Genomic DNA, 22,996 nt, shown 5'->3' on the forward strand with positions numbered 1-22,996 from the left:
GAATTATTCAGGGGACAACAAATCTTTTGGTGAAATCAAGGACATCAAATCTGGTTAGAATTAATGATCCAATAGAAAGATACAAAGAAAGACATGTGCTAGCAAAGATGAAGAGCATGCAGGTCCTTAGATTATACGGCCAGGAAAAAAGACAGTGAATCAACTATTCCTGCCAAATTTTCACATTTCCTTTGAGAAAGATTAAGCTTAGATCATACAAACATCTTTTGTTGGTACTACCAGTACTTATCCAGTCTTGTATAACTTCTAAGAGATTCATAAGGACAATTGATGAATTGACATGAATGCAAGTTGTAGTCACTGCACCATTTGTTTTGACAAGAGTTTCAGAGCATAATAGTTTGAGTGAACTGTCACAACAAGTCAACAAGTGGTGTTAAGTTTAATCTTATTTTTAGTTGTTTACAATGAAGAATTGAAGATTGATTTTGATGAGATTATCTAAAAGAGAAACATAAGTCATAGTTTGTATTTCTGAAATAATCTGTCTAATCTAATACAGTAGAATCTTTACAGACACAAGACAATTGCTACACTCTAATTCTCTAAAATACAAGCAATTGTTGACTATTCTGTTCATGTTGTTGCAAAGAACATCTAGCACTAGAGATTGACATTAATAAAGCCTTTTCGGTGTCTCCGTCTATTCGCCTTTGGATCAAATTGATGAGATACTCCAAGAAAACTGAATCGAATGGCAATGTGATTGGTCCATCGGTGGAGAGACCAAACTCTTCTTCAGATATCTTCAAGAGCTCTTGGAAAACAGAGTTTCTCAGGTAACTTATTGGAAACGCAAAGCAGATATTATCAGATGTGTAAACCACAAAACAGCCTTTCTCTGCAGCAGTTGACCTGCTAGTAGTAGAAATTGATCTCTGAAATGAGATTCTTTTCCTGCTTAAGGCTGCTCTTTGTTGCCATTTCTTGGCCATCTTCATGAGCTTCTTTGTGTTCATCATTGTTTTCAGGGAAGAGTTTTTTTTTTTTTTTTTTTTTTCAGATTGGAAAGTAGGAGACTTGTTAACTGTGTTGTGTAACTCTTTGAATGCAAGTTTTGGTTGATGAAGAATTCTATAGGCTTATTTTAGGATATATATAAAGGAGAAGTTTAGATAGATTAGAGCAACCATACCGAACAGAATACATGTGTCTGTCTTTGTTGTATATGATCATAAGGGGTCCCAAGTTAGTAACCAATCTTGTCTCCTCATCAAATTGTGGATTAGAATCTTCTCCTGAAAAGACATGACCATGTGGATGTGCGTATGAGTCTTATACAATAAATGTATTACAATTCAATTTAAACACAAAGACATGTGCTAGTGAATGAAAGATGTAGAACTTTTGTAGGCCCTTGGATGTTTCTCAGGAGAGTTAAAACCTTAAACCTGTAGATATTTCCAGTTGTTACATAGATCTTTAAAAGAGTGAAAAAGTTACACTGATCCTAAAGTTATTTCCTCTAAAATTCCAAGTATCATAACCTTTTTCATCAATAGGAATTTATTCAAAAGTTCAGTAATTTTTTGGGGGCAATATATGAACAACAGATATGGTTTTAAACTTTGCAAGAAAAAGATGTCATCATAAATTTTGTAGAGACAAAACTTAACATGTGCAATCAAAAGAGAGAGCAAGTACACAAATACACGAAGTTTAGCCTAAGACGTACCATAGTAACCAGGAGCACTAGCTGTATACACGCTAACTTTGGTTCCTACTTCCTACTAGCGTTTAGACATTTAGCAAGATGAGGATCTAGTTCAAGTAGGGTATAACCTCAGGTTTAGGAACCTGAAGATTCATGTTGTGCTTGTGGATTTGTTGATGAGTAGCAATCCTCGGCCACCCCAGGGAAACGAACTAGAGGGGTCGGTTGTTCACTTGATTTTTTTCTCTGGATCATGAGATTTACAATGAGGTCCCCAGGGAGATTGACTTCAAGATTATGATCTCTCACAAGTTTAAGTATAGTGTTCAATCTTCCAGCATCTTTTCGTAGACCCTAAAGAAAGAAGAACCAAACATATAGATTCATTATCTCCAAGATCAGTAAATAATCATTTACAAGATCAGGCGAGTGAACAAAAGTGTTAAACCTTGGAGGATCCAGCTGATTTATTTTTCAGGAAAGACCGCCTTAAACTGATGATCTCTTCAGTTACGAGCTCTGAGGATGAGAATGAGAACTCTTTATTATTAAGCTTAAACAAACATATAAGCCGGGCTGCAGGAAAATATTGGCTTTTCGTGATGAGCTCTTCAACAAACTCTGCAGAAGAATGAATCAAACGTTTAGTATCCAAACGATTAAATAAAGTGTAGTTGAGTAGATGTGATGATGACTACATGCAAAACTAACCTTGGATCAGCTCAAGCTTGAGACCAATAGAGTGAAAGAGTCTTGGAGCCTGTTTGTATTGAGCAATAAACGAAGAAAGTAGAGCAGTGTCATCTTCATTGATCAAATTCTTTAATCCATAAGCCACCATAAACATAAGAAAGGCTAAGGCCTCAAGCGGCCGTTTTGTCATCTTCCTTTTCCATGAATTTGCCATTTTTCTGGCCCTGAGCTGCAGTTGAGACTTGACCAGTTGCTGAATTTTGGCGAGCTCACCAAGAAAAAGAACCAAAATCTCCACGAACAAGTCCCCTAAAAACACTTCGTCAGAAAGACCATCCTCCATTTGTTCCAGAACATATTCTGCTGGATCAGGTGAACTTCTAAGACAAAAGGAGACCTGTCGGGGAGTAAGATGAGCTGTGATTTCTTTAAGTTGGCTTTCAGCTGAATCTTCTTGGCTAGTGTCACTGATACATGCATCAGCTTGCTGCTTCTTTTTCATATCACAAAGTACTTTCCTTTGTGCCTCAGTCAGCTTTTGGACTCGTCCTAATTCTTTGGATTTCAAGTCAAGCTGTTCACCAGAGATGTTGATCAGATTGTTCAATTCTTGGACTCTCTTTTCTTTCACCTCAAGTTCTTGATCAACAGACGCAAGCTGCTTGCCAGATTCTTCAATTTTGGAAAGAATCAGAAGCAAATCTTTCTTCTTTCTACCAGTCTCCTCTTCCAATTCTCTCCTAAGCTGGATAAGTTTGTTTTTCTCTGACTCTATCTGATTTGTAAGCAACTCTTGACTAAACCTTTCAGATCTTAGACTCAAATCAGTCGATCCAGTCTCTGCTGCTTTAAGCTCTTCAGCTCTTTCTTCTTCCGTTGTTGCAGAGGAGCTTCTCCCAAACTGAGTGATGCCCTGCTGCTTTTGCCTCCGCTTACTATATTTTGTTGTAGATCCAGCAACATCAATATCCAATCTCTTCCTCTTTTTGGCTGCACGAACCTTGTTTGGATCTTTCTTCACTCTTCTAGCCTCTTCTTTGTTGCAATCCATTGTAGTAATATAAACCTCTTAAGAAATTTCAAAAACCCCGATCAGATAAGTCTCCAAACACACAAAAAGACCAGTCAAGGAACCAATAACTTACATTGTAATTAACCAAATCCTAAACAAGAAAATAATAACTCTATATACATTTCAGAGACAAGAACAGTGAACAATGCACAATTACAACAAGAAACTGAACAGGCTTGAACTATAGATGAGATTCATATAAACCAAGTCCCAGTGAAAAGCACTAAGCATCTTTAGATGGGAAATGCAATTAATAGAACGATCGGTCTACCTAGGATACACAAAACCAATGGAGAAACGCAGAAATCAAACTCTTATGAGATCTATAAAAACAAACAACAGAACCACTAGAGACTAAAGATACATTCTTAGCAAAGACCAGGCGAAGGGGCCGGAGAAAAGACCAGACATAAGCCGTCAACATACCTTAGAAATAAGAAAAAGTAAAACTTTGCAACGGAGTCAGTCAGAGTCAGGGCAAAAATGAAAATTTTAGAACTCTAAAGTTATTTTTTTCTCTTTACATTGAAACTGATGAGATTAGTACTAATTACTAAACTACTAAGCATTAGCAGTTTAGCGGGAAATTGGGAAAATAAACCCGGGAAAAAACAGATCCCTCAAGTATGGGTATTTTACCAAATAAACCCTCAAGTTTTTCTAACTACTCTAAAAAACACCCCCCTTGTTACATGTGAGATAAGTGAGATATTCGATTTACTCATACTGAATGAAACTTTTGGCTTAAAGTTTTCAGAGATTTATATGAAACTGTCACAACAAGTTACTTTTGAAGTTATACGTTTTTTTTTTCCTTTTAAAAAGAAGTTGATTTGATTTTTTTTATGAGACAAAATAAGATTATAAGAATAATTTGTATTTCTGAAATGATCTGTCTATCAAATCCACTATTAACTATACAAAACACATTAACTTTAAAATACAAGCAATTGTTGAGTAATACTACATTGTTGTTGTTGCAAAGAGCATCTAGCAGTAGAGATTGACAACAACAGAGCCTTTTCTGTATCTCCATCTATTCTTCGTTGGATCATTTTGATTATGTACTCTAAGAAAGACGAATCAAATGGCAATGTGATTGGTCCTTCCGTCGGCAGACCGAACTCTTCTTCAGATATTTTCAAGAGCTCTTGGACAATAGAATTGCTCAGGTAACTTATTGGAAAAGCAAACCGGATGTTATCCACCGTGTAAACCACGAAACAGCCCTTCTCTACAGCGGTTGATCTTCTTGTAGTAGCACTTGACTTCTGAAATGAGATTCTTTTCCTGCTTAAGGCTGCTCTTTGTTGCCATTTCTTGGCCATCTTGATTAGCTTCTTTGTGTTCATCATCATTTTAAACAAAGATTTAGATCGGAAAGTGAGATGGAGTGAGAATGAAAGAGAAAGATTTGTGAGTTCTGTTTGTAGGAGCTCTTTGAATGAAAGTTCTGGTTGATGAAGAATACCATAAGCTTGTTTCATTATATAGAAGGAGGGAAACTATCATAGATGTGCTTTGTAACACAGCACATGCTGATGTCTCTACTTTATGTGATCAATAAGGGTCTCCCAAGTTGGTAATCAACTTGTGGACTATACAATTTTATGGTGAGAAGACATGATCATGTGGGTATGAATCCTATATGGACATTAATATGATAGGATTTTAGGTACTGAGACGTTATATATACATGAGAAGCCAAAAATACCAAACTATGTACACCTTTATTTGCTCGGATAAGGGTCCCAGGTTGGTTAGTGGTCCATCAGCTAAATCAAATGTGAGTCACAATTTTTTTATAGATTTGTTGTACTTATCACCAAGAAAACATATCTAATTAAAGTTAATGATCAGATAGAGAGATACAAAGAAAGACATGTGCCGGTGTAGCAAAGATGACGAGCATGTAGGTCCTTTCATTTTCTTGCTATGAAAAAAGAAGAGAACTTTTCCTTCTACAATTTCACATTTCCTTAGACCATACAAACTTCTCATGTCTTGTATTACTTCTACTCATTGCATCATGTTTATGACTTTAATCTTTAGAGCAAAACAGGTTTGAGTAAACTGTCACAACAAGTGATGTCAAAGTTATCTCATTATTTTCTTTGTTTACAGTAAACGTTGATTTTGATGAGACAGTGTAAAGGAAAGAGATAAAGAAATGGTTTGTATTTCTAAAATAATCTGTCTAATCTGATACAGTGGATTAATCTTTACAAACATAGAAACTGCTAGACACTAACTAATTCTCTAAAATACAAGCAATTGTTCTTGTTGTTGAAAAGAGCATGGTAAAGAACATCTAGCACTAGAGATTGACATGAGCAGAGCCTTTTCTGTATCTCCATCCATTCTTCGTTGGATCAATTTGATGAGATACTCCAAGAAAACCGAATCGAATGGCAATGTGATTGGTCCATCGGTGGAGAGACCAAACTCTTCTTCAGATATCTTCAAGAGCTCTTGGAAAACAGAGTTGCTCAGGTAACTTATTAGAAACGCAAAGCGGATTTTATCGGATGTGTAAACCACAAAACATCCTTTCTCTGCAGCGGTTGATCTGCTAGTAGTAGAAGAAGTTGATCTCTGAAATGAGATTCTTTTCCTGCTTAAAGCTGCTCTCTGTTGCCATTTCTTTGCCATCTTCAAGAGCTTCTTTGTGTTCATCGTTATTTTCAGGGACGAGTTTTTTTTTTTTTTTTTTTTTTTTTTTTTTTTTTCAGATTGGAAAGTAAAAGAGACTTGTAAGCTGTGTTGTATAACTCTTTGAATGCAAGTTATGGTTGATGAAGAATCCAATAGGCTTTTTTGATTATATATAAGGAGAAACTTAAGGAGTTTAGAAAAATTAGAAAAACCAAACCAGACAGAACACATGCTTCTGTCTTTGTTTTATGTGATCATAAGGGGTCCCAAAGTTGGTAACCAATACTCTACTAACCAGCTCGTGGATTAGAATTTCTGTTGAAAATACATGACCATGTGAGTGTGAGTATATGTAAATCTTCTACAGAAATATTTAGAAACAATGACATGTACAATAAGTGAATGAGAGATACAGAACTTGTAGGCCTTTTGATGTTCTCAAGGAAATTAAAAGCTCCTACACCTGCAATTCTCAATAGATTCCTAGGTTCCATTCAGGGGACTAGTGTTCAGATATGTAGCGATTAATTAGGAAAACTAAAACATCTGAAACCAATATTAATGCACACACGTCTAGAGAAGTTAAACTTGCAGAAATTTCAGTGGTCAAGGTAAGCTTTTGGGTCATTTAATATTAATTATGGTAGAACAATCATTGCAATAGACTTGTCAGTGTCTGAAAAGATTTATAGATTGAAAGTTTCAAGTTTATTCCTGTAGAGTTTCAAGGTTCTTGAGCTTTTTCCATGAGAAAAAGTATGTCTTAATAGATGTTGTAGAGACTGTCATATAGCTTCATCAACTTAATCTTTTGAACTATATTAATTAGTAGTGTTTGTTATTCTTGTGGTTGCAGAGAACCATTGTAAAGCTCATCTAGCACTAGATATTGGCATTGTAAGAGCCTTTTATATATATATGTCTTCATTCAATATTCTCAATCCATTTGATGAGATAGCAAAACCAAATTTAGAGGCAAGGTGATTGGTCCACCAACTCTTCCTTACAGGTGTTTAAGAGCTCTTGAAAAAACAGAGTTGCTCAGGTGACTTCTCGGAAAAGCAAAGCGTTCTTTATCTCTCTATAGCAATTAAGCTGGGAGAGTATATGATCTTTGGAATGTAACTAGAGAATCTGAATAGCTTTTCTTGGACTTCAATGGGGTTTACATTGGTATTTGGATGAATGCTACTGTAATATCAAAGTCTCAACAGGTTGTTATTGGAGTATCTGCAAGACATTTTTGCAAATGATATGGACAGAAATATTCTCAAAACTTGTCATATTTATGCGAAAAGATAGACTTCACATGTTCAAAATTACGCCTTATATATAGATTGCAGCGAGAACAATCACACAAATTAAACAAAAAACTGTACTCCGACACAATTATACTCTTCATACTTCTTCTTCTTTGGTATTTTTGTTTAAATAATCACCAGATACACATACTTGTTAAGCTTTGACAGTTGCTTTCACGGCTCTGATTAATGCTCTCAGCGGATCCACCATTCTTTGTTATCAAGGAGGGAGTGCTCCATGCTTTTGCCTTCTGTTGATCTCTGCTGCTTCTTTCTCCTTGAATCTTCTTCTTCATCACTCCATGGCGTTTTGAAATTTTCCAAGACAGAGTTGGTTTCACCATTGTAGTCGCTTCTTGACCACAAACTGAACATGTTCAAGCAGTCAAGTTCATCTCGCATGAATGTGTAGCCAAGCTGTTCCAGTTCTTTATAATAGTTCAGATGATGGTCAAAGAAAACGGTTGCTACCATCTGACAAAGACACACAGAAACAACATAATATTAGAACCTGAAAGCAAATTAACTTGGTACACACGAAATATCAAAAAATTGAAATCTTGTTTACTTACTTCATTTAGAGCTAAGCGAGCAGCTATCCTCTGCCTTGCAATGTGTTCTCTTCGATGATCGATGTGCCTCTTCTCATGGATTTTATGTTGTGCCTTTGCTATCAAGTTTTTCAAATCAATCCTCCCATCAGGCTTCGCTGTAGTCGAGTTCTCCGGTTTAGCAATCTTTGTTGTAATTGCTCTGGCATCCACCGGTTTAGCAATCTTTGTTGTAATTGCTCTCGCATCCACCGGTTTAGTAACTTTTGGGAGCGTCTCTGACTCGGACTCTGGTTTGTGAAGACTCGGTGTCAACTTCCTAATAGATTTCGCCTGAAGAATGAAGATTTCAGAAAAAGTTCTTCCTAATAGATTTCGCCTGAAGAAGAAGATTTCAGAAAAAGTAAAAAACGTAAGCAAATTAACAAATAAAAATCAATCTAATTCACATTAAAAAAAGTAAACACCTTTATCCTAACAATTGTTGAAACTAGGGTTTGACAAGACGAGTGAGTGAGTTACCTTAGTAGTAGTTGAGTCCACTTCGACGACGGTCTTCTTCTGTCTCTTCACCGACGATGGAGTTTCTTCATCAGAACGATGTTGGCGTTTCTTCGGAGCGTCGCAAGTTTCCGTGCCATGTCTTCCAGCTCTACCCAGAACCCGTGTGTCGTGTGGCTTAGGGTTTATAGCAGGTAGCGACGAGACATCGAGTAAATTGAACCTCACACCTCTGCTTTGGACTCTCTGTTGTTTTGGAAATAAATGCAAAGGGCATGTCGTAGCAATCTCCATAGCTGATGATGACACGAACGAAATTTTACCCAAAACAAAAAAAAAGATTGATACGAAAGATGGAAACTTTCTGAAAACAAACCCTAAGCTAAGAGATGATTCTATATAAGCAATTACGGAGACTTTGGGACCAAGTTGTTTGCACACAAAAAAAAAAAAGAAAGGCCTAAGTTATCTCTATGCAGGCCCGGCCCATAGTATATTTAAGTGAAGAGCTTAACAACCATTTCCAATGTTTTTGATTGTTTCTTCTCTATGTTTGGTTGGTGCGGGGATGTTCATGTCTTCATGGTCTTCCCCAACTGAGTCTATAGACTTCTCTTCAAGCGTGACTTGAAAATATGTTTGAAACTACTACCAAGAGTGATTTCAAAAATGAACAAGTTGATCGAGGTTCCGTGGTTTGAGGATATTTCTGTATCTCCATCCACTCGTCTTTGGATCAATTTGATGAGACCCAAGAAAACCGAATCGAATGGCAAGGTGATTGGTCCACCAACTCTTCTTCTAAGGTGTTCAAGATCTCTTGAAAAAACAGAGTTCCTCAGGTAACTTCTCGGAAAGGCAAAGCGTTCTTTGTCTCTATAGCAATTGAGCTGCGAGTAGTAGTAGTATATGATCTCTGGAATCAGATTCTTTTCCTCTTTAGGGATGTTTCTCTATCTTCCATTTCTTGTCCATCTTGAATAGCTATTTTGTGAGTTAATGCAATATACGTATTCAGGACTTAAACACAGTGTTGATTCCATGACATTAATTGATCTCATGAAGAGTTTCTAATTCAATCCCAATCCAGCGAAGCGTCTGCTTCGGCGGAGTGATTGATTTGCCATTATTCTCTGATCCAAATTCTTTGTTTTTGTGTTTTCAGCTTTGGTGAATTCGATCCAAAGTTTTGATTTTTATGAAGAGAAGAATGAGGATATAATTTCAATACGTCTGCAAATCAGAAATACAGTGTTGATAATATGACATGCACTACCATCTGACCTCTTCTTCTTCTTTCTTTCGTTTCTTTTGTTTTTTGTTTTGAAATCAGGCTTTGCGACACTGTTAGCTTCTTTATACCATAAGCTACCTGTTTACTTTAATACTTGTTTACATCTATTTTACAGGGAACTTTACTGAGATGTTATACATTTTAAGTAATATTATCAGAATCTACAAAAAAAGATTTTATTACTAGAATATTTAGGGTATTTCCAAAATACCTAACGTGCCCTTGTTTTATGTTACCGGAAAAACGTTATTATAAAAATGTCATCGCCACGTCAGACGCCACGTCAGAAATCGCTGACGTGTATTAAATAACTCAGCCGTAACGCGTTATAGAGGTAATGTCGGCTGAGTTATAGGTATGTTGCGGCTGATTTATGGAAAAAACATTTGAGTAAGATCGGACGGCTGACTTAGAGCATAACTCAACCACACGTTACGGCTGAGTTATTAAAATCTGGCTGAGTTATGCTCTATCTTAGCCGTCCTTACGGCTGAGTTTTCACCCGATGGCTGAGTTGTCAAAATTTTGGCTGAGTTAGAGCATAACTCAGCCATAACGTTTGGCTGAGTTTTCACCCGATGGTTGAGTTGTCAAAATTTTGACTGAGTTATCAATACGACACGGCTAAATTAACTTTTCACCGCCTGGCTGAGTTATGAAAAACGGCTGACTTATGAGATGTAGTTATGGCTGAGTTATGGTTAAATCTATAACTCAGCCGTGATAGGCTGACTTATCGTACAACTCGGCCATTTCACGGCTGACTTAGTAGCAAAAGATTAATTACTAGAATGTTATTCAGTTACGGCTGACTTATTAAACGATACGACTGAGTTATAATTTGTTTGATGGCTGAGTTATATTAAGGCTGAGTTATTATTTCTTTAATGGCTGACTTGCCACGTCGGACGCATCATCCATGTCAGCATTCCATGTCATCATCTTTCTTCTCTGGAAATACGAAACGTCGTTCCTTCGATTCTTCAACTGGTTATTAAGTGAACTATTTACCTTATATATCACACCTTGTTCTTCTACTTCTTCTTCATTTTCTTCTTCACCTTGTTCTTATACTTCTTCTTCACTTTCATCTTCACCTAGTTCTTTCTACTTCTTTTTCACCTTGTTCTTCATTTTCTTTCATGGATCCAGTTCTGGTACTAGTTGTTTCCGATAATTGGGTAAAGAAACAGAGATATGTATTTAACACCGACGATAGAGGGTGTATAGTTGTGCAGATCGATGGAGGCGCAACACACGACAAGCTTGTGGAGCTTGTTCTTGAAGACTACGGATTGGACGCGTTTAGCCATGAGCTAAAGCTGAGCTACATGTTCTCGAACAAGGCACTGAAACTAATGGCGCATGATACTCCACCTTTTTTTGTCTCCAATGATCGGCAGTTGCAATGTTTTTTGGGGCTATGGAAAACCGATCAACTACGTCTCTGTGTGGAGTTTTCGGCTAAAGGGTCTACATAATCTAGTGGAGCTAGAGGAAGTATGATACGGCCAAGCAGTGACTCAAAAGTAGAATGTACATACGAAGTGGACGGTGGGGGATTTGAAGGCACTTGTTATGATTATAGTGATGACGAAGAAAACGAAGAAGAAGAAGAAGCTGTCGAAGAAGCAGCTGACGAAGAAGAAGACGATGAATTTTCAACCCAATTTGATGTTTTCGACGACTCTGATGGTGCGTCATCTGATGATGATAACTTTTCTGTCTTGGGCGAGCCTCCGAATAAAGACGAAGATGCACCGACTCTGGCTCCTAATAAAGACGAAGATTCACCGACTCTCCCTCCTAAGAAGAGAGCTCATAACAACGATAATGCCGGATCGACTATGAACCCAGAGGCTTTTAGGTTGGAGTTGTCAACGCTAAAAATTGCTGTAGGACAACGATATTGGAGCAAAGCCGAGTTCAGGAATCGCATGAGACTTATTTCGGTTAGGGATGGATTTGATTTTAATTTACCAGTATCAAATCCAAGAATGGTGGTTGCGCGGTGTTGGGTTGAAGGATGTCTTTGGAGAGTTCGTGCATCTAGACAAGGGGATGAGCCGGATTTTCATGTTCGTTTATACGATTCGGAACACTCATGTTCTGTGACGGAACGTTCTAATCGATCCCGTCAACCAACAACTGGTGTATTGGCAGGTCTTTACAGGGACTATCTTGGTGATCTTGGTCCGTAAGTTAAACCTAAAAGTGTCAGAGTCATTTTCAACAAGCAATTTAGTATGAAGGTAATTACTCTGTCTCGACTGACTTATTGACATAATGGCTCACATATCATTACTTTATGGCTGGATTATTAATGAATACCGGCTGACTTAATGATTTTATAAGGCTGATTGATATGAATGTCTTGACTGAGTTATTTACGTATTATGGCTGGTTTTTTTATTCTCTACGGCTGACTTATATTTTATGGCTGATTTATTAATTTGTTGGTGTCAACAGATGGGTTATTGGAAGGCATATCGGTTGCTGCGGTTTGCAAGGGAGATCGATCAGGGAACTCCTGAGGATAGTTTTAGCGAATTGCCTTCTTACCTATACATGGTAAGAAGGGAAAATCCAGGTACAATCACGCGTCTCCAAATAGATGATGAAGATTGTTTCAAATATGTTTTTATTGTTTTTGGTGCGAGTGTTTCTGGGTTTGCTTTCATGCGCAAAGTTATTGTTGTCGACGGTACGTTTCTCCATGGTAGTTACAAAGGAACGCTTCTAACAGCGCTAGCTCAGGATGGTAGCTTTCAAATTTTCCAAATAGCTTTCGCTATTGTTGACACTGAAAATGATGAGTCTTGGCGTTGGTTTTTTACACAACTCAAAAATGCCATTCCTGACGAAAAGGATCTTGCGATAATCTCCGACAGACATAAGTCAATAGGGAAAGCGATTGGCGAAGTGTATCCCGTGGAATTGCACTTACCATTTGTATAAGAACATTTTGGTGAAGTTCAAAGGAAAACATTTGTTCCCTCTTGTGAAAAAAGTGGCAAGGTGTTTTAGGCTGTCTGATTTTAATGAGGCATTCAATGAGATTGAAGCACTTCATCCCGAACTACATGGATACCTCCAAAGAGCTGGTGTCCGAATGTGGGCGCGTGTTCATTTCCCGGGTGAAAGGTACAATTTAATGACAACGAATATTGCCGAATCAATGAACAACGCACTGTCAAATGCTAGAAGTCTTCCCATAGTTCGACTGCTAGAATCGATACAGAATATGATGACCAGATGGTTTTCTGAATGGAGAGAGGATGCACAATCGCAGCTAACAACGCTCACTCGAGGTGTTGAGAAACTGTTATAGGTAAGTTTACATAATTCAGTCGTCAATGTTGATAACTCAGCCATAATAGTTTCCGTATCTCAGCCGTAACTGTTACATATATCAGCCATAACAGTTTTCATATCTCAGCCCTTACCATATTAATTTTCATATCTCAGCCATTATTGTTTTCATAGCTCGGTCGTAATTGTTTTCATAACTCAGCCTAAAACGTTTTTTTTTTTTTTTGTTCTACTCCCTACTAGGACCGTGTCATCGCAGCAAGACTTATGCAGGTACAAACGATTGATGATGTACGTGTGCAAGTTACATATGGAACATCTTTGCATGTTATAAATTTGGAACTAAAAAATGCACATGTCGTCGTTTCGACCATGAGAAAATACCATGCATCCATGCAATCGCAGCTGCAGAGCATAAGGATGTGTCTCGTATATCCCTGTGTGATCCGAAATTTAGGAGTGTCGATTTGGTTAACGGATGGGGTGGTTCAATCATGCCTCTAGATGAATCAGTCATGGTTCCTGTTGCTGTGAATAATCAACCGTGCTTGCCTCTGATTGTTGTGAACCGGCCAGGAAGGTCCAAGAAGCGTAGGATTAAATCATCTTTGGAAGTGGCCATTGGAAATAAACGCCCTAGGAAGCAACACGCATGTTGGCGATGTAAGCAAGTTGGGCACAATGTGAAAACTTGTCGGTTGTAGTTAGGGAGATCTGTTTTATTTTGTGTAATAACTCAATCGTCAAGTCGTATAAATCAGTCGTTTGCTTTCAGATTGTTTCTTTTGATAACTCAGCCGTCAAGTCATATAAATCAGCTATCTACTTTCAGATTGTTTCTTGTGATAACTCAGCCATCACTTACTATAACTCATCCATCAACGAGACCTTTCGTTTTCCCGTAAAACTGTAACTCAGCCGTTAAACAATATTTTGGCTGGAAACCATAAGTTAACCTAATAATAAACGCGACCTTTCTTTTGATAACTCAGCCATTATAGATTGTTCATTTTAATAACTCAGCTGTTATTCACTATAACTCAGCCGTTACATGAATCGACGTGACCTTTCGTTTTCCCGTCAAACTATAACTCAGCCGTCAAGCAATATTTTGGCGGAAAACCATAAGTTAACCTAATAATAGACGTGACCTTTCGTTTTTCTATTGTTTTCCCTTTATATTCATATAATTCATTGTATCGTTTCGGTTTCTTCTTCTCCGCTCATTGCACCTATAAATATTGCATCTTCGTCGATGATCTTTGTCGATCAGTTCACCTTCAAATCTCATCTATCATTATATTGCATTTCCTTCGATCATTGCACATGTAAGTCTCCTCTCCATGCCCTCTCAATCTATTGCATATTTTCCGATCATTGCACCTATCAGTTGGTGACGGTTGTTTTTCTTTTGATGGCCGAGCTATGGACGGAGAGGGTTCCAGTAGACGTCAAAAATGCAAGGCAGAGTGGGGAGACGAAGACAATCAGCCGTCCATCCGCATGGCCGGAGCAAGTTCCAGTAAACGTCAAAGAAATGCATATTTCGAGTGGGAAGAGGAAGCATTATTGGCCGTGTCTGAAGCTTTTACTCAGACGAGAGTCGAGGCCGAGGCGGAGACAACTGATCGCTACACCGCAATTCTGCATATGATGGATGATCATATGAAGAAGAAGGAAGAGAAGATCGCCCTCGAGCATCAAGTGGAACTAATCGACGCTCAAATATCCTAACTTAACCAAATCTTGGGTGGAGAACTTGTCGACTTAGAGACAGAGCGCAAGAGGTTAGAGGTTATGAGAGAGATTGCGAAGGCCGATGTCAAACAGTGTGTGGTTCCTCCTCCTCTTGATTGGGAGAAACTAAAAGTTCGTGGTTCCTCCTCCTCTTAATCGATTTAAAAAGTGAATTCCATTGTACTGTCGTCTCTTCTTGTTTATGAACTCTGAACTTTTTTTTTATTTCTTTTTGTAATGTTTAATATTAATATAATTTAGCCGTAAAACTATAACATATCGTATAAATCAATCGTTTGCTTGTGATAACTCAGTCATAACTTACAATAACTCAGCCGTCACATGAATCGACGAGACCTTTCGTTTTCCTATAAATATTATAACTCAGCCGTGAAGTCATATAAATCAACCATTTATTTTCAGATTGTTTATTGTGATAACTCAGTCATAACTTTACTATAACTCAGCCTCAAAATGAGAGTAGATACTAAAATGTGGAAGCATAAAAAGTGGATAACAGCCTTACAAGAGCTTAACAAAATATATAAAACAATCTCCAACAATCTTATACTGTCTAATCAAGGTGCATAGATATTTTCTCTGGTTATAATTAAAGATATGAGTAACTTAAAAATGAGGTTTTAGATACGTACATATGTCAAAGGATGCACGACTAACGAAAGGATTGGAAATTAGATAAAAATATTCCCATTTAATGGATAATACCAAAAATCAAAGTCTCTATCATACATGTGGAAACAAGCTTGCAATATGTAGAACAAATATAATTAAACAAAAAAAGGACCTTTAATACATGAAAAAGATACTCGTCTAAGAAATAGAAAACAATTATTTTAAAATAAATAGACTTTAGAGCCACGAGTTGATAAGGTAAAACTGGAAATCACTGCTGGAAAACCTAAAGGATTTCAGAGAGTTTGAGGGACAACCACCATAGGTAACAATTTTTGCACATGATTTCATAGTCTCCATAGCGGAGAGAATGGAGACCGTTATCCAAATAACACATCACAGCACAAGCGGGTGAAGGGAGTAACGGACTGTCAGGATAGAGATGGGAGGCTGTGTATGAGTTTTTTGGGCCGCCTTATCACGAGATAACTCAATCATAAAATCATTACCGGTTGCCATGACACCCGCAGACAGCAGAGGATAATGATTTGCATCAAACTGCTGGAGGTAATGGACGGCCATAACCTCATTCCCTTGACAAATACTTAGTACCCCACATGCTAAGGTGGCATCAACATCGGCCGGTACATTACGATTGAGAATATCAATCCCACGCTGGATATCTCTATCCTCAGCCACAACCCTTAGCCCTTCGTAGTAAATGGCAATGGGGTTGCCGGCGTTAAAGCATTTGACGAAGAAAGGCATGTACCGCCCTTCAATTTGGAGGCCACCATCAGGGGCGTTGGATGTGTTGATTTGTGATGGATCAGTACAAAGGCAATAGATAGCAGCTCTCTTTAGAACTTCTTTACTTTATACTGCATTTTTTCCCTATGACTAGCCCTTAAAATAGAACCAACTGACCACAATCGATCCTCTGCAGCAAGGGAAACGATTTTTATGAAAACATCGTCGGGGAGATCCGGCATCTTGGGTGCTCGAGCGGACATAGTGTTGTAAACAATAATTTTATTATAGTTTGTAGTTGAGAGGTAATAGACTAAAGAAACCGAAATACTTGTATATATACAGAGATAGCATAAAAGTATATTATTTGGTTGGGCAGAATACAAGAAAGCCATAACTTTACTATAACTCAGCCGTCACATGAATCGACGAGACCTTTCGTTTTCCCTTAAATACCATAACTCAACCGTCAAGTCGTATAAATCAGTCGTTTGCTTTCAGATTGTTTCTTGTGATAACTCAGCCATAACTTTACTATAACTAAGCCGTAACATGAATCGACTAGACCTTTCGTTTTCCCGTAAATATTATAACTCAGCCGTCAAGTCATATATATCAGCCATCTACTTCCAGATTATTCCTAGTGATAACTCAGCCATTACTTACTATAACTCAGCCATCACATGAATCGATGAGACCTTTCGTTTTTCCGTAAAACTATAACTCAGCCGTCAAGTCATATAAATCTGCCATTTACTTTCGTTTCTAATTTCATATTGTTTCTTGTGATAACTCAGCCATAACTCATTATAACTCAGCCATTACATGAATCGTCGAGACCTTTCGTTTTCCCGTCAAACTATAACTCATCCGTCAAACAATATTTTGGCGGAAAACCATAAGTTAACCTAATAATAGACGAAACCTTTCGTTTTCATATTGTTTTCCTTTATATTCTCCTCATTCATATGTCTGACTCTCTTTCATCTCATTCTTCGTTTCTATTGTTTCTCTTTATACACTACTAAATCACAGATTTGTCTATCTATTACATCTTCCTATCGACATGGAAGTTGTTCCTCATGTCGATGGACAGTTTTTTAGAGATGTCGAAGCGATCATTTGCGCCACTGATGTGGGTTCCTGGGTTGACACAACCACTGTTACGTGGTTCAAGTTCCTTCACGTTCTCTCTATCGCGATTGGAGGAATACTTCAACACAACTGGCACCATGTGTGGCCGACATACCGCTTGATTCCCTTCCACTTTAAGAGACGATAGTTTCTACTCCTCGCGGTAAGATCACTAAAACAAACCACCATATTGATATTATTCTATACTTTTATCGTTTCTTTCCTTTAATTGTAGGGTAAATACACGTGGGATCCAAAGCATACTTTAACGGTCTGGACGCAGTTTAATTTGGTGGCTAGAACGTTATTTAGAGCCCAGATGCGTGCGCTCAAGAGGATATGGGCGAGTGGTGGCAATAAACCCGAGATGCTAACTAGCATAGTTTGGAATGATTTGGTCGATATGTTTGAAGAATTTGGCCCAGATGACGTTGGTTTCAGAAAGTGATTTCCATTGTACTTTCGTGTCGTCTTCTATATGAACTATAAATTATAAACTATGATTTTGTGTTTTTGTTTTTTTTTTTATTTCGTTTATGTTGTACCTTCATATTATAATATAAATCAGTCGTTATTTCGATATCTCAGCCATTACGGAATGATAACTCAACCACAAAGTTCGATAAGTCAACCATAATATTTGATAACTCAGCCATCACTTTATCTTAATTATTTACATAACTCAGTCGTGAATAACGATAACTCAGCCAACCCTCAAATTAGAATGTGTAAAAATCATTCTAAGTCTATAAGTATACCTTTTTATTTGTTTTAATGATAGTAATATTCATATTTCCATTCTAAATTTAAATTTTGAGTAATAATAATTTTAATATTCAATGGTTGGAGAAATACTTTTACAAAAATAAAATTCGAAATTTGAATACTAATTATTTAATTATTTTGAATAATATATTGTGAAAAAGCTCACTTTATGAATTTATTATGCATGTGGATTTGAGCAGGCACCGAATTAGTGATTTTTCGCGTTTCCCTAACAACACTTTTTGTGACATCGAGAGACGTTTTAATATTTATTAGGAATCTGACAAAACGAAAGATCCAAGAAAGAAAGAAGAATACGTTTTCATATTAATGAGAAGACCCTAAACGATAATTCAGCCGTCATAAACTATAACTCAGCCACCACTCCAATTATAAGACTAAATAACCGAACAAACCGAAAAACTAATTTTTCCCCTTTTGGTATTTTTTGTATTGGTATTTTCGATTAATTACGGTTATATTCGGCTTGCTATCGGTTATATTAAGTTAAACTACCTAATTTGGATAACATTTGGGTTATTTATAGTTATATATTAATCTAACCGGCCCAAATTAGTAAACCCAAATTACCACCTTAAACCAAACACATTAGAACCAAAACCAAACTGTTAAATTAAAACTCATAATGTTGAAAATATGAACCCTACACCCCAAACCCTAACCCTAACCCTAACCCTAACCCCTAAATGTCATGTTTTGAATATTTGACAGATTTTGATCAGAATATGTAAAAATCACTCTTTGTCTATAATTATTACTTTTTTATTGGTTATAATAATAGTAATGTACATATTTCCATTCTAAATTTAAATTTTGAGTTATAAAAATTTTAATTTACAAATATCTCATAAGTCAGCCGTTTATTTCGATAACTCAGCCATATAGTCAAATATTATAAAAAAAATTCTAAAATTTGAATTCAAATTTTGAATTCCTTTTTAATAATAAATATTTAAAAATGTATTTATTACGCGTGTGAATGATAACAAGAAACATAATTATAGTTTGCGTCTCCCCAACAACACTTTTTGTATTCTCGAGAAGGTATATAATAAATTAATATGGCCGTTGCATAACTCAGCCGTAACACCATTAATATGGATGTTGCATAACTCAGTCGTAACATCAATGTTAATTTAATATACTACCCTAAGTCAGTCGTGTAAAGTACATAACTCAGCCGTCACGTATAGTATTGTTAAACGACGTCGTTCGATTTATTGTTTTAGTATAAATGATGGGATTGTAGTGATTTTGTGCTTTAGTAATCGAGTGAAAATGATGGCTCAGAGAGATATCTACGGCGGCAACTCCAGGGTTGATGAGAAAACTGCTTCTGAAGCACTAACTGAGGTACATCTCTGGACCATCTGAAATCTCTAAGCATTATCGTAATATTGTGTTTGTGGTAATGTAGATGAAAATGAAAATGAGGTACGGCGAAATCCGGAGGCGCGACAAGCGCGTTCCAGTTGCCAGATCTAATGATCCTAGCAGGAGAGGAGAACTTTATTTCAGTTGTCCGTATGAAATCACATATGTAAAGATTTTTGTACTCTTATTTTTGTGTTCTGCATCATGATTTTTTATATATATTGTAATATCAGTTATGTACTACTTGTAAGGGTCCCGGGTCTACAAACGCAATGCGTTTGTTGTGATATGGGAAGGGATCTCGGTTGTACCTATCCCTAAGGAGTCTCATATACGCGCCCATGTGCTGTTAAAAAGGAAACTGAGTAAAGAACAACAACTCAGCCATTATGTTTTAAATAACTCAGACAACGACAACAATAACTAAGACATTAAGATAAACTTACTTCATCAGTAAGCCACCCATAGGTACCATATTCTTCTGGCCTCACTGGCCAGTCCTTTCGTTCGGTGATTAGCTGCCTATAGAATTCAATTTCGATTTCGAAATTGCCTAACGAAATATTCCTAACAAAAAAATAAACACAAGTTAATATAATGTTAACAAGCTGTGATTAACTTGTTAAGAAAAAGGGTCTAAAGGGTCATACTCGGCTTTCTATAGAAATCCAAAAGTTTCTGCAACGTGACCGGATCAACAGGTGCCAGAGGATCATATATTCCAGGTCCAGGTGAACAGTTCTTCCTCATGCACGTCAGTCCGTTGTCTCCAATATAAGGGAAAATCCTGCTTGGATGAGCTTGTTGTGTATTCAATGCACTCCCATCCGGGGACAGCTTAACACGTGTTAAAAGCTTTAATTCTATCAAGCCTAATTTGTTCCTCTTCATCTTCCTCAGATTCAGGTTCAAGTGTGTTGGCTTCAGCAATAAACTGGTCTGTAATATCACATACACATACACTGCTTTCAGCAGCTTCTGCACCAGCTTCTCCCTTATTCAAACCTCCATGTAGTACAATAGACAACGGCCTAACAGCAGTAGGATTTTTAGGCTTTCTACCTCTACCTCTTTTCTTTTCCTGAATGTCTCCAGCCGCTAATTCTTTGGCCTTCTTTGCCGCAGCTACTTCTTAGGCCTTCTTTGGCGCAGCTACTTCTTTGGCCTTCTTTGGCGCAGCTACTTCTTTGGCCTTCTTTGCCGCCTATAACTCTTTGGCCTTCTTTGCTGCCTCTAACTCTTTGGCCTTCTCTGTCGCCTCTAACTCTTTGGCATTTCTCCTCGTGTAAGACCGTGTTTTCGTATCAGCTGGTTTCTTAGCAGCTGGAGACTTCTTAGCAGCTGGAGACTTCTGAAGGAAATCAAGAGGATTATCAAAATCATCCATCAGATTCTTACTGATCCCATCCAAACCACTGCCATCAACTGATTTCTCTTCCTGTATAACATAGCGAAGACAATTAACGATAATGATAACTCAACCTAAACATTCTGGAAAATCAGCCATAAAATTAAGATAAATCAGACATTACCGGAGGACTGTTGACAGAGTAGTTTTGTTGCATTTTTCCTGGAATGACTGGTGGACCTTTTGGTGTCTGTAGTTTTGCCTGAAGGTCCGGTGATATCAGGTCCTTTATTTTGAAATTTGAATACGCAGATGCCGTGTTTTGGCCAGTTTCCCCAACACCCATGGAAAGCACGTGATCTTTCATCTGTTTGAGATCACGCTCCAAAGGTCCAAACCTGGTATCAATCCTTTCATTCATCCTCTTTTCTATTCTATCTCCAATCTTCTTCTCTAGATCCAGAGGCATATTTGCAATGTTTGTATCAAGGGTGTCAAACCTTGAGTTTAACCTGGACACCAAGTCAACGAGAGTTCTAACCGACACATCTTCCTCCTCACTAGCCAACTGAAACAAATACACAAACTGTTGTAAACAGGCTAACGAAAGGTTACATAAAATATAAACTCACTATACACCATATCACTTACCTTTTTTCCTTTCTTCTTCTTCTCCTGTGAAGCTCCTGCTCCTTCACCAGAATCACCACCCTGACTGTTGGAAACTTCCTCCTTATGGACTTTCCGCTTCTTTGCGGGAGGAGATTCAGACTCAACAGCTGCTTTAGCTTTCTTTTTCTTTTTCTTCTTATCAATCTCCTTAACATCCCAAAAACCTTTAACAAACTTATCCATATGTATGTCTTCGATCAGGCGATCAATTGCTGGGTCGTCTTCTTGATCTGGCCACGTATGAAATAGATCGTAGCAATTTTCCTTCATAACCATTTTACAGACACGCAGCTGTAACATAAGAGATTATGAAACCCATCAGTAAGTTTTAACTCAGCCATCTAAGACCATACATCAGCCATCTAAGACCATAAATCAGCATCAAAGAACCATAACTCAGCCATAAAAGAACAATAACTCAGCCATAACTAAACCATAACTCAGCACTTACTATACTAAATAATAACTCAGTCATTACTAAACAATCACTCAACCACTGCTAAACCATATATCAGCCATCATTTAAACAATAATCAGCCAGTAACTATCAGTCTATCATAACACAATCAAAACCTTACCTCACCAAGAGCTTTGATCTCTTCAGCAATAATCGTTTCCATCGTTGAACGTGTACGGTTTCCATGCCATCGAAGCAACGGTATGGCATCATCTTCAGCTGATGCATTCCCAAACCGATCTCCAAAGCATTTGATGGACTCATACGCCCAAGCCTGTAACACGGGTGTAAACCCACTAAGGGTGTACGATTTCTCCGTAGGCCTCAACAACTTTATGCCATCAACAAGGGCTTCAAATGCTGACCGACCCCACGGATAAGTCTTCATTGCTTCATCATCAAAAACTCTTTTGGCACTTTCATATGGAATTCTAGAGTTATGATGCAAACCATAAAGTCCAATGTGTTGAAGAAGCAATAGCCCCAACCATTTACGATGATCAAGGTTTAGCCATTGCCGGCACATTTTCAGTCCTTCCCTTAATTCATTTAATGATGGACCTTCCCCACCAGACACTTTCAAAAGTCTGAAGAACTCTTTGTGTTCCTCTTCAATTTCAAACCGTTATGTCGGCATTGGGTCTATGTTTAACCCCGTCACATGAGCAAATTCATTCAACCCAAACCTGATAGGTTGACCACCGACCACAAACCAAACCTCCTTCTTATGTACCCTTAACTGGTTACATAGTAGGAAATGTACTATTTTACCAGACCAGACGAATTGGCTATCAACTAGCTTAGAGATTATTCCAATAGGTACAGCCTTCGTTTTTTCCCACGCATCATGTCCTATTGATTGCCTAATCGCAGGGAATTCTCCCATCCTGAAATTGGTATTAATATCTCTAAACTCTAGATTAGAGTTTCCTTCAGCGTATAGTCTTGGGGGGTAATCCCTTGCTTGTTCTTCAGAAATAATCACCATCGACATCTGATAAATAATAAAATTCATAAGTAAATCATAAAATAAATCAGCCATAACATAAAA

At 37.5% G+C, this 22,996-nt stretch overlaps 3 protein-coding genes, 1 long non-coding RNA gene and 2 pseudogenes across 10 annotated transcripts; 1 reads left to right on the top strand and 5 right to left on the bottom strand.

Moving 5' to 3' along the window:
* Positions 1-466: 466 nt before the first annotated feature.
* Positions 467-1,099, bottom strand: LOC147928163 (auxin-responsive protein SAUR66 pseudogene; annotated as a pseudogene). The gene has a single exon (XR_015580462.1). The product of XR_015580462.1 is annotated as an auxin-responsive protein SAUR66 pseudogene (transcript).
* LOC104741538 (uncharacterized) lies at positions 467-4,168 on the bottom strand. Of its 5 annotated transcripts, none has more exons than XR_760329.3 (5): positions 3,867-4,168; positions 2,387-3,436; positions 2,124-2,296; positions 1,697-2,029; positions 467-1,259 (listed from the first exon to the last, which is right to left on the bottom strand). XR_760329.3 is itself a non-coding variant. In XM_087485470.1 (5 exons), exons 2-4 carry the CDS (start codon positions 3,417-3,419, stop codon positions 1,811-1,813), a joined length of 1,425 nt encoding a protein of 474 aa, XP_087341596.1. In that variant the 5' UTR covers positions 3,420-3,436; positions 3,867-4,168; the 3' UTR covers positions 1,083-1,259; positions 1,804-1,810. The 5 variants fall into 5 exon arrangements, 3 of the variants coding, with proteins under 3 accessions (XP_087341596.1, XP_019091521.1, XP_087341595.1); XM_087485470.1 differs by having other exon boundaries at positions 1,083-1,259; positions 1,804-2,029; XR_002035146.2 differs by lacking the exon at positions 3,867-4,168 and having other exon boundaries at positions 2,387-3,853.
* A 131-nt stretch (positions 4,169-4,299) lies between these two features.
* LOC104741539 (auxin-responsive protein SAUR63 pseudogene) lies at positions 4,300-5,081 on the bottom strand (annotated as a pseudogene). The gene has a single exon (XR_015580463.1). The product of XR_015580463.1 is annotated as an auxin-responsive protein SAUR63 pseudogene (transcript).
* Positions 5,082-5,603: 522 nt separating this feature from the next.
* On the bottom strand, positions 5,604-6,236 carry LOC104743602 (auxin-responsive protein SAUR61-like). The gene has a single exon (XM_010464662.2). It carries the CDS (start codon positions 6,114-6,116, stop codon positions 5,700-5,702), a length of 417 nt encoding a protein of 138 aa, XP_010462964.2. The 5' UTR covers positions 6,117-6,236; the 3' UTR covers positions 5,604-5,699.
* Positions 6,237-7,550: 1,314 nt separating this feature from the next.
* Positions 7,551-8,742, bottom strand: LOC104743603 (uncharacterized). The gene is given in 4 exon segments (XM_010464663.2): positions 7,551-7,615; positions 7,618-7,870; positions 7,969-8,280; positions 8,470-8,742. Coding segments are annotated over 4 exon segments (903 nt in total).
* Positions 8,743-8,976: 234 nt separating this feature from the next.
* LOC147928164 (uncharacterized) lies at positions 8,977-9,924 on the top strand. Its single transcript, XR_015580716.1, has 2 exons — positions 8,977-9,290; positions 9,614-9,924. It is a non-coding gene; the product is annotated as an uncharacterized LOC147928164 (long non-coding RNA).
* The last annotated feature ends 13,072 nt before the right edge of the window (positions 9,925-22,996 follow it).

This window comes from Camelina sativa, chromosome 14, assembly GCF_030686135.1.
Source record: "Camelina sativa cultivar CO46 ecotype springtype chromosome 14, ASM3068613v1".
Classification (NCBI taxonomy): Eukaryota; Viridiplantae; Streptophyta; class Magnoliopsida; order Brassicales; family Brassicaceae; genus Camelina; species Camelina sativa.